Source organism: Pelobates fuscus, chromosome 12 (assembly GCF_036172605.1).
Source record: "Pelobates fuscus isolate aPelFus1 chromosome 12, aPelFus1.pri, whole genome shotgun sequence".
In the NCBI taxonomy this organism is placed as follows: Eukaryota; Metazoa; Chordata; class Amphibia; order Anura; family Pelobatidae; genus Pelobates; species Pelobates fuscus.
This window is the reverse complement of record NC_086328.1, coordinates 34,253,532-34,265,459: the sequence shown is the minus strand read 5'-3', so window position 1 is coordinate 34,265,459 and position 11,928 is coordinate 34,253,532. Positions and strand designations below refer to the sequence as shown.

General features: G+C 43.4%; 1 protein-coding gene across 1 annotated transcript in view; it reads left to right on the top strand.

Moving 5' to 3' along the window:
- Positions 1–11,928, top strand: part of BCO1 (beta-carotene oxygenase 1) — a 35,287-nt gene that overhangs the window by 17,410 nt on the left and 5,949 nt on the right. Inside the window, exons 6-9 of the mRNA XM_063437227.1 lie at positions 271–488; positions 3,591–3,848; positions 4,574–4,688; positions 5,754–5,848. Of these exons, the coding sequence (XP_063293297.1) occupies positions 271–488; positions 3,591–3,848; positions 4,574–4,688; positions 5,754–5,848 (686 nt within the window). The remainder of the gene's footprint in view (positions 1–270; positions 489–3,590; positions 3,849–4,573; positions 4,689–5,753; positions 5,849–11,928) is intronic.

Below are 11,928 nucleotides of genomic sequence, written 5' to 3'. Positions count from 1 at the left end.
CTTCAAGTAGATAAGGAGCTGCTTTTTGGTATTGACAATATTTTGAAAAGAATGTGTAGCCTTTGAATACAAAGATAAGTACTATCTGGTCATTCTGTTGGTTTGGATTATTGACCTCGATCCTTAGCTAGCTGTGTTATTTGACATCATCAAGTTAGTAGTCCATTGCTTCTTTTGTGTTGAAGACTGCGTACATCTCTTATGTGTCATACATGTATTAACATTCTGAAATACTTCATCAGATACTTTAAAATGCTCTGGTTCTCTTAGATAACGAAAAGAAGTCCCCCTTGAAAAATGCTGAAGTTCTCTGCTCCATCCAAGCCCATCATCTTCTAAGCCCCAGCTACTACCACAGCTTTGGAATGACTGAAAACTATATCATCTTTATAGAGCAACCATTAAAATTAGACATCTTGAAAATGGCAACTGCCTTTTTCCGGGGAGTCAACTGGGCTTCATGCATTGACTTCAACAATGACGAAAAGGTATTATTATTGTAAATTAAGGCATTTTCATTTAAATCTTGGGACACATGGCTCCATTCCCTTTAAATAAAAATATGCTCTTCTTTTAATGTCAAATAACATATGATGTTCGTATTGGTCGGGGGGGTTGATGATTTACCATAAACCTTAGAAGCCATGGCCATATGTTTGGAAGCCACAACTTTGTCTTCACACACACACTTAACCAAACTCTCCCACACAAACTTTCTGACAAATATCTCATTATCCACACTAACACTACACCAGCCATTCTCAACTAGCTGCAGACTCTCACCGAATGAGCTGCAAACTGTCACACACAAAACAAGCACATGCATCATACATATACGATACACACACAATTAGTAAATAATTCACATACATAAACATACACAAACAAAGATAACTTACACATATACATACATTCATGCACACAAACATGATCATACACAGACACTCACACGTGTAGATACTAGGCTTATACATTTATGCAGACACATTTACCCACGTAAACACATCAATGTATGCACATACACACAGTCCCCTATACATATATGTTGATTAATAGGCACAGACACACAAAAACGTCATAAAATAAAGGGATCTGACCGACCCTTAGTCTTTAAGAAGTTAAGGGAAAGTAGGAATTCCCTGTGATATTAGTAATTAATTTACTGAAACCATCCTGCAGCTGCACACATGCTCCTGTATATTTTGTTTTTACATATGATGTATGCAGGGGTGTATTTGCCGCGAGGCAAACAAGGCATTTGCCTTGGGCGGCATTTTTCAGGGGGCGGCAAAAAAAGCCGCCCCCAAATGCCCAGGGCAAATGCCTTGCGGCTAACAAGGCATGCTGGGCGGCCGGCGGGCTGCTGGGAAGTGCGGGTAGGTGGGCGGCCGGCGAGGGAGCACTTCCTCTGAGCGGTCTGCTCAGCTCCCTCGCGCGCCGCAGAGTGAGGCTGGGAGCCGGAATATGACGTCATATTCCGGCTCCGCCTCCCAGCATCACTCTGCGGCGCGCGAGGGAGCTGAGCAGACCGCTCAGAGGAAGTGCTCCCTCGCCGGCCGCCCACCTACCCGCACTTCCCAGCAGCCACTGGACCACCAGGGAGACAGATATCCCCCCCCCCCAGCTTTCCCAAAGGTAAGGAGGCTGGGGGGGTTAAATTAAAAAAAAAAAAAATGTATTAAATATGTGAGTGATTGAGTGTGTTTGTATGTCTGTGTATGTCTGTTAGTGTGTGTGTGTATGTCTGTTAGTGTGTGTGTGTGTGTGTGTATGTCTGTAAGTGTATGTCTGTAAGTGTGTGTATGTCTGTTAGTGGGTCTGTGTGTGTGTCTGTTAGTTTGTGTGTGTGTTTGTGTGTGTGTATGTCTGTTAGTGTGTGTATGTCTGTTAGTGTGTGTGTGTCTGTTAGTGTGTGTGTGTGTGTATGTCTGTGTCTGTATGTGTGTGGGTCTGTGTGTGTGTGTGTTAGTGTGTGTGTATGTCAGTGTGTGTGTCTGTAAGTGTGTGTCTGTTAGACTGTGTGTGTGTCTGTTAGACTGTGTGTGTGTCTGTTAGACTGTGTGTGTGTCTGCTAGTGAGTGTGTTTCTGTTACCTAGTGTATGCGTATTTGTCAGTGAATGTGTGTGTGTGTGTATTTAGAAGGCGGGACGGGGGAAGGGTTCGGTGGGGGTGGCGCGGGTGGGGGGGGGAGGGTTGGGTGAGGGTGGCGTGGGTGGGAGGGGGGCGCCGGAGTTTTGTCCTGCCTAGGGCAGCACAAAACCAGGATACACCACTGGATGTATGTTACATATACAACAATTCACCTTCCTCGGGATTTATCCAGAGCACCTGCACAGAATCTTGTTTACAAGCAATATAAGATCAGTGTGTCCGGCTCCAGACTAATTTAATCATTATCTTTTAGTGGGATTTAGTTTTGGCAACACAATAACAATTCATTCATCAGAAGCCATGTGTTACACAATTTCAATATACTCCACACTACAATGGTCACGTGTCTCTGATAAGATTAACCCGGTCCAGCAATCCATTACAACTCCTTATGCAGCTGTTTAAATGAACACTCCTTTAACCCCTTAAGGACACATGACGTGTGACATCATGTCATGATTCCCTTTTATTCCAGAAGTTTGGTCCTTAAGGGGTTAAAAGAAGTGCTGAAGTCTTTTATGTGTCAGGATCATCTCATTTTAATTGCACTCAAAAAAATGCAGATACTGTTTGAAATTAGCTCTTTTATAAATCACTACAAAACATCTCCCAGGCTGTCAAGCCAGAATGCTGGGGAGTTATTTTCCACTTACATTGACTCCACACAGCTAACATGCCTTCTACTCCAAGTCACCACGTGTCCACAGAGCTCATTGTAGCCCTGCGTGCTGCATGTCCGAGGGCGAGGACCTCACTTGCCCGGCTATGACTTTTCATTAATCTGTACTACAACTCATGGACAAGTCTATGAATTGGAAAGCTACAAGCTCACAGTTTAAAACCAGAAATGTCTCAAGGAGAAGAAGACAAGAGGTCTTCAGATTTTGCAATACGAATCTGTTTTAGATATATAACCAAAGATAAAATGCAGACATTAGTGCATATCTACTAAATAGTGTTTCTTTAATGTAAAAAAGTTTTAAAGACAAGTATCTGAGTGGCATGCTCTCTAATTTAAAATGTTCTTTCTCTTCTAGCCCTTTCCCCTTTGCCTCTTCTTCTTTTCACCTTTCTCGAGCCTTCTTTCTCTCCTCCCCTCTACATCGATATCCCAAATTTGTCCTGCGACTCTTCCTGTCTCTGTTCTAGTTATTTTGTTTCTTTCCCCTCCAGGTGGCACCTGTCAATTTTATTAATATGAAAAAGAGGTGCAGAAACTGCAGTCCAGTCTATGGGCTTTTTAAATCAGCGACTACCCTGCAGTGAGATTCAACCCTAGGTTCAATGTTCATTCCTCTCCCATGTTTCATTCCTCTGTTGACTCTGTTCATGTTCACAATGCTCGGTTTTCTTCAACTTATTGATTTTTATAAACTTGGTATGCAACTAAAAATCAATCATTGCACATATTGATTGTATTGTATCTCATCATTTGTAGACTTGGATCCACATTATTGATAAAAGGACCAAAAAGCCAGTTCCAGTGAAGTTTTATACAGATGCCTTGGTGACTTACCATCACATTAATGCATATGAAGAAGAGGGACATATAGTTTTTGATATTATCGCATATAAAGACAATAGCTTGTACGAGATGTTTTATGCAGCAAATTTAAAGAAGGATCTATCTGAAGAAGCTGTGTTGACTTCCATTCCTACCTGCAAGCGTTTTGTCATCCCATTACAAGAAGAGAAGGTTAGTTCAACTTAAATTGGTTTGAAGTAATGGTAGGCCATACCTTGACCAGCTTTCCATCGGGAGCAATAGATGTTAGCATTGTTAGAGCGACAGTAAAGATCATATTAAACTAGCCAATAAATGTTTTCTTTTAGTGATATTATGTTTTTAAAATTGGAAAAAAATTATTCCAGGCTGGAGTTGACCCAATTTTTAAGGCATTAATGAGACACAAACAAAATAAAAAGATGTCCAGTGTTAAAATTCCTGCATTTACAGCATATAGTTGGCAGCTTTCGGCATTAAGCTTTTCCCAAAGCAGAAAGTACACCTGTCAGCGAATCGTAGCTTGTTTCCTGTATTCAATAAACCTATCCCATAAACTCCACCTGGGACTGATAGAAACTGATGTCCAATAGCCAGCATTTCCATTCATTAATAAGTATGAAACACGTCTATTTTAATAGCAGACACAGCATGACTGCTATATGCCTACTGGAAGCACCATTTATTGTTTAATATTGGTAGTTATAGGACCCGATGGAGCTCCTTTACAGTAATCTATGAAGGAACCTGATACAGTAGGTGGGAACCTCTGTAGCCTTAACTGGATTGTCTTCCCTAGGCTTACAGGAAGTGAATATAGTAGACTGTATGTGCCCATTACTTGCATCCACTTAATCAATATTATCCATATCAACAATGTATCAGCATTTACGAGATTGTTAACTTTTACATTGTAGTTTTCTAAGAATGCAGATGTGGGAGTCAACCTAGTGAAACTTCCAACGACCACGGCAAGAGCTACAAAAGACAAGAATGGAGAGATAGCGTGCCACCCAGAAGACTTATGTGAAGGTATCTAAATATATACATGGATCTCTATCTATCTATCTCTCTGTACACTCACTCACTAAACACCAGCTTCAAAGCTCACAGATATATACAGGGCTCAAAATGTAAGGCCCTTAGCTAAAATTTACTTGCCACCTACAAAGTGCAGATAATTGCAGAATTTTGGTTTTAATGCATATCATGATCAGGGCAAGGGCAGGGTTGGGAACCAATGAACATATACATCCCATATAAAACTCAGGCCTCAATTTAATATAATTTGGAAGAGTCTAATTAAGATGCTTTAAGACATGTGTCTTGATGCTAATTTTATTACATTTGAAGATTCGGTCATTGAGCTCATTTTTATGTTGACTAATGGATCTTTCAAGCTAATGCCATGTTTATACGTTGGGGCTGTGAAAAAAAAAAGGTTAAGAGCTGCTGTTTAAAGGACCACTCTAGGCACCCAGACCACTTCAGCTTAATGAAGTGGTCTGGGTGCCAGGTCCAGCTAGGGTTAACCCATTTTTTTTATAAACATAGCAGTTTCAGAGAAACTGCTATGTTTATTAATGGGTTAAGCCTTCTCCCTAATCCTCTAGTGGCTGTCTCATTGACAGCCGCTAGAGGCGCTTGCGTGATTCTCACTGTGAAAATCACAGTGAGAGCACGCAAGCGTCCATAGGAAAGCATTGTAAATGCTTTCCTATGCGACTGGCTGAATGCGCGCGCAGCTCTTGCCACGCGTGCGCATTCAGCCGACGGGGCGGAACGGAGGAGGATCGGAGGCAGAGAGCTCCCCGCCCAGCGCTGGAAAAAGGTACGTTTTACCCCTTTTCCCCTTTCCAGAGCCGGGCGGGAGGGGGACCCGGAGGGTGGGGGCACCCTCAGGGCACTCTAGTGCCAGGAAAACGAGTATGTTTTCCTGGCACTAGAGTGGTCCTTTAAGATGTGCAGTGGATGTTGGGCAAAAAAAGGTATGCAGCAAGTTTTTTTTTTTATAGTGTCTCCATTAAAAAAAAATGGGGTCACAATCTGTGACTCAGCACATACCAAATGTTTAAATATTTTTTTATATTTTTTTAGGAATCGAGTTGCCACGTATCAACTATGACTACAATGGCAAAAAATACAGATATGTGTATGCATCGCATGTGGAATGGCGACCGATTCCTACCAAGGTAAAACATTTTGATCTGAATCTATAATTTTTCTTGTATGGCCATAAAAAATACATAAGTCCATTATGATGTATACAATTAGACATACAAGAGAATGTTAATGAGTGCAGTGCTTTAATTATTATTAATAAAGTTCCAACAAATTCTGCCGCTCTGTACAATGGGTGGACTAACAGACCAGTATTTACAACATGACAAGTTAAACTTACAGTGTTGACGGCCCTGCTCAAACGAGCTTACCTTCTAGAGGGAGTGAGTTTACAGTTGAAAAGAATTGTGTTTAATTCATTAAACAGTAATAATATGGATTTCTAAAAGTGTGCTCTATTTACAAGAGGTTTTAGTACACATGTGTTACAAAGTATTATGATACTTTAATTTACTATGCCAGAGAAGACACCTATGGAGTTTGCATAGTTACATAGGCTGAAAAGAGACATGTGTCCATCAATTTCAGCCTTTCTGATATCCGTTTTTGCTGTTAATCCAGAAGAAAGCAGAAAAACAGTTTAGGGGCTAAGGGGATAGGGGTCTAGGCTTGACCGCCATACTGAGCAGTTGCACGGAGAGCGAGCACCAGGTGAAAGTCTAAGAATCTGATACATTACTGACTCCTCATCGAGTAAATTTGTACTGCCCGGGCCGGCTACAACCTACAAGTCTCGGAGAGACTAACTGAACAGAACTCTACAGAGTTACATTTCTTACCAGTTTTGTCAAGCTTACAAATTTACCATTATTGACAACTCTCCATACTCTATCTTTTAGCCAATGTTCTACCCAAGAACAAGAATTTTCATCTAGACCAATTTCTTTAATCTTGAACACTAACCTATTTTGTGGACCTCTGTCAAATTTAGTAACCCTTCAAATACTTTCCCAATCACAGAAGTTAAAGTGGCAATATCGCTGCTGTAGATTCGTTGGCTGGTGTGGAGGGGTTGGGGGGGGTTGGCGGGTAAGGTTGAGATTTACTTACCTGAATCTGTCCCTCGTGGATGCAGCCATTTTTCCTGGTGAGTCCTTTTCAGCCAAGCGCAGACCTCACTGCTGTTTTCTTGCCCATATGCGATTGTACATCATTGAGGTCTATGGAGGATCTCACAGAAACGTAGAATGTGACAGCAGATAGGAACCATTTGGCCGATCAAGCCTGCCCAATTTTTTAAATACTTTTATTAGTCCCTGTCCTTATCTTATAGTTTATGTCTCACAAGACAGCGGGATCCTCCATAGACAGAGCCACTTGCCTGCAGCCGTCACTGGTGATGACTGTCTGGATTGACACTGTATCTCTAGGAAAGTCAGACAGAGAAAATATACAAAGACAAAGTAGTCCTTACTGTGTTAAATGCCCTTTGAAATAAATCAATAATAAATACAGGACTCAGTGGAAATGGAAATACAGATTGCATATTGATAAATGAATAAAGATGTACTTCATTCCTCTTGAATAAGGATGTGTCAGCTAGTCAGATCCTAACCTCCTATAGTATAAGGTAGGTAGAGTCAATGGCTTCTGAAGGGTTAATCTAGTATAGGTTCTGTAATAAATGAAATACAGAATCAATACACAATATGTAATTAAAATAAAATTCCTTGAATCCCACAGGGGATTGTTAAGTCCTTATAACTAAGTCTATTATATAGTGCAGCAGACAGAGTACTATTTGGAAAATTTATTCGTACATATAAACTGTCGACAAAACACAAAAATATATAAAAGACTAGTAGAAAAACAGTCCCAAATAAGAGTAGCAATAATACCAGGTATTGCAGACTGGGGGTCCAAAGATGTTAATATCACTCTCTTGCCGGCCGGATAGAAGTGAATTGGGACCTCCTCGTGCTGGAATGACAATGGATTCTAGCCTTGTGCGTTCCACTGTGGCTCTGGATGCGTTCCAGTATGCTTGCTCTCAGGAACCGATGTGAAGATGCCGCCTAACGCGTTTCGTGATCTTCACATCGGTTCCTGAGAGCAAGCATACTGGAACGCATCCAGAGCTGCAGTGGAACGCACGCGGCTAGAATCCAGTGTCATTCGAGCACGAGGAGGTCCCAATTCACTTCTATACATTTGAAATGTGAGTGATCCATTCTGCTATTTAATTGAATTACCACAGTGTATTACAATCTACACTATATTGTATCTTCTATATTATTTATATATATGTATATATATATACATACATACATATACACACACACTTGACGTGCACGGTCCGATCAAGACCTTGAGGGGCAACCCCAAAATTCTCACAGCGCTCTACTTAAAAAGGTATAGGTTTTTCATATACCAATTTCTGTCTTTCTGTAAAATTTTGTGTGGAGTAAAGGGAAATCCACACAGTGTACAGCAGTGCTATACACCTTTTTCACTATAAACACTTTTTTGTAACACACATTCTCCCAAAAGGAGATTTTGTTTAAAGATGTCAAACCCTTTTTGAATATAGGCACTAAACTTCCTTCCTCCAATCCTCCGGTACAATTCTTGAAATAAAAGAATCCTGAAACATTAAAAACAGAGGTTCACTTATTTCCAAACTAAGCTCCTTAAGTACTTGTGGGTGAATACTGTCGGACCCATAATTTTTGGAGGAGTGGGAGGGGGGTTGGTTTTTCTCTTTGGCTATTACATTTTCATTTTCTAATTTAACCAATTTAATCGCCTTTTTGCATATACTATTGACTTCCTTATATCTTATATAAAATGCCTCTGATTTGTCTGATTTATATGTTTTAAATCATCTTTTCCTTTTTTTAATGTATTGGTTTACCTTCCTACTAAGCCACATTAGTTTCAGTTTGTTTCTTTTATATGTAGTACCCAATGGTCCATACTGAGAAGTGTTTTTTAATGTTTGTTAGAAGATAGTCCATTTATCCCCAGATTTTTTTTCACGAAAGAGTTTATGCCAGTCAATATGTTGTAAAACTGCTCTTATCTTAGTGAAATTGGCCTTTTTACAATTATATATTTTAGTATACCACGTGTGTTCTTTTGCTTTTTTTTGTGTTTATTCCAAAAAAGTGTTTGGATGTTTGTCAAAAGATCTATATGGTTTGTTATAACCAGATCCAGTTGGGGCTTGTACCATTTGTGACATGGTGTCATTTAACACATTTAAAAACCTTTTATTCCCTGGCTGAACTACTAGTCCCTCTATCCCAATTTATATCCGGGTAGTTAAAATCTCCAATAATTAACGTGTTACCCAGATGTGCAGCTTTCCCAATCAGCTGTTTTTCCTCTTCAATATTAACATTAGGTGATTTATGACATATCCCAACCAATAAGGGATGTCCTTTCTTTTGTCCCAAGTAGAGAAAGCTACCCATAAAGCTTCCACATTTTGTTTGTCACATTCCACTTGCTTAATATTTGACTTAACTCATGGCTGACTTACAAACATATTCCACCACATTTCATTTCTTTTTCGATCCTTCCTAAATGATGTGTAACCATTCAAGTTACCTGCCCAGTCATGTGTCTCATCCCACCATGTTTCCGTTACGCCTATTATGTCATATTGCTTAGTGCATGCTAATGCTTCTAGTTCTCCCCTTTTGTTATTTAGACTCCTTGCATTATTAAGTATACACTTACTATAATCATGAGTCTATTACGGTGGGAATTATTTATGGATATATTGTTTATTACTGGGGGTGCAACTAGCTCTGGGCACACAATTGCAAATAACTCTGAATGTGCAGTCTTTAGAGCTAAAACTCTGCAAATCTAGACTCCTACCACCATGACCACTTCTGAAATCAGAAGTGGTGATGGTGGCTTGAGTAGCCCTTTAAACCCAAAATTTAAATAAACTGCTAAATGTCTGCACGGATTTGGAAAAACTCTTCAGTTCAGCGATAGTCAAAACATAGCTGTATTGGGCCAAATTGTAGCTGAACTTTATTCCATATTTGTTTTCATTAATACATCTACAATCTTGTATTGCAACTTCCTCTAAAACCCTGATAGTCACATTCCCCAATATTCTCTGGCAGAATAAAATTGTGAAATAGTGTCAGGGTGAGAAAGATATCCTCTGGACTGCAAGGAAGGGGAGGCATGACTGCTGCCCTGCAGTAAGGGGGTGGGAGTATGAGGGATACATTGTTGCCTATATGGTGGGATATAAGAAGGAGAGCAGAAGGGAGGGTACTCACCAGTGCAGAAGGAGCAGTCTGGAACAGTTTTCACAGTTTCAGAGCCCTTTAGCTTCTAGCCTTCTTCTGTCCAAAAAAAACAAAAAGGATGATTTAGTTACATTCACTCCAGTGCATTAAGTTAGTTGCAAGCAAGGCCTTCCCTGCAAGATGGCTGAGTTGTCAAGGGAGGCTTTGGTGGGGGTGCTGCAGGCCAATCTGGCTTCCAATGGATCCGGTTCTCTGGCAGAGCTGATGTCAGACCTTCCCCAGGCCCGGATGGAAGTGGAGCAGCCGGTAGCGGAAACCCCTTCTCTGGCCCGCGGGAAGAGGCTGAGGCGTTCTAGGCCTCCTTCCTGCCTTTTTCCCAGTCCGGTGCGTAGAGGAGGTGGATCGGAGGCCGGGACCAGCGGGCAGCAGCCGGCGCCGGAGCATGGAGACGGTGATGGCGGATCCCGGGCTTCGAGGAGGCAGCCGCGGGTGGTGAGAGCTGCGGTAAGGCGGGCCCAAGATGGCGGAGCGCGGGAAGAGCGCTCTCGCAATCCTCCTTCTTTTCCGGTCCGGCAGGAAGTGACGCATCGACATCTGACGTCCAGGCGGTGCGTGGAGACGCCGGACGTCACAAGGGGCGCGTACGTGACGGACGCACGGCGCACAGTGCGGACATCACAGGCCCCACCGGAGAACCCGGAAGTGTGCGCAAATTCAGTGCCGGAGCCCCAGGGGAGCCGTGGGGGAGCCCAAGACCGGGATCGGAGGGCTGTACAGCCCAGGAGAAGGCTGGGGGCGGATGCCCTGCAGCAAATAGAGCCCAGGACTCGGGGACTGCCGGACAGGAGTCCAACATGGCGGAGAGACAGCAGCCAGAGGAGGCTGCAGGAGGACTCGGAATCCGGATCACAGGAGGAAGATGAGGAAGAGTTGGACCGGAGGATGGTTCCCAGACCTCACCAACCTGAGCAGGCTACCGTGGCAGCTCCAGTAAGCGGTGAGTTGGCTTGCGCTAGCACTTGGGGTAGCCTAGCTGGGGGGCAGGGCGCGCAGGGCAGGAGCAGGCTGCGGATAGGGAATTGTTGTGCTTGCTCAGGTCAGTGGTAGATAGGTTGCCAGGGTATGCACATAGCCAATCAGGGGACGTGCGCAGGGTGCTGGAGGAGGCTCCAGCCGATAGGGCCCAGGCATGGGGGGGGATTCGTCGCGCTCTACCTGGTTGTGAACTATCCCCCTTAGGCATGCATGTCCCAGGGGAGACGCGAGATAAGATTATTAAAGGGGAATTTGTGGACTTTCTGTCCCTGGTTTCCCCGGACAGGGATTCTGTGGATCAGCCACGCCGTGGTGAGCCACAGGACCCTGAGAAGGGTAAGCAAATCCCACGAACGTTTGGGAATTGGTTACAGGGTTTCGCGGTTTTCGCAAGTATTCTGACCCGTCCGGATAGGGCGCCGGCGTTCGGGTACTTGGATCTGATTTGGGGTGCGTATAAGGTGTATGGCGGGCAGAGCTGGTTCTGTTACGACCAGCAGTTCCGTTAGAAGATGGCGGCGTGTCCTGGATTGGACTTCAGCACGCAGGATGGCAGCCTGTGGCTCATGACGCCTAGTCGTCCGGCGTCCTTTCCAGGGGCAGCCGGCGCCGGAGCTTCCTCTGGTGCCCCAGCTGGGCAGAAAAGAGGAGTGTGCTGGCTCTTCAATGAGAGCCACTGCAGGTGGTACTCCTCCTGTAGGTTCAAGCACAAGTGCTCGCATTGCGGGGGGGCTCACCCCGCCATGCAATGCTTTAAGAAGGCGAAGCAGTCCATCCCCAAGGCAGGGTCCCGAGAAGATGGTTCCAAAGGGGAGGACCCCAGTGAGCGTGGCAAGGATGTTGCCATGGCTCGAGGCCTACCCTAAACGCTGCAACGCCGCGGTGTTGGAGGAAGGGTT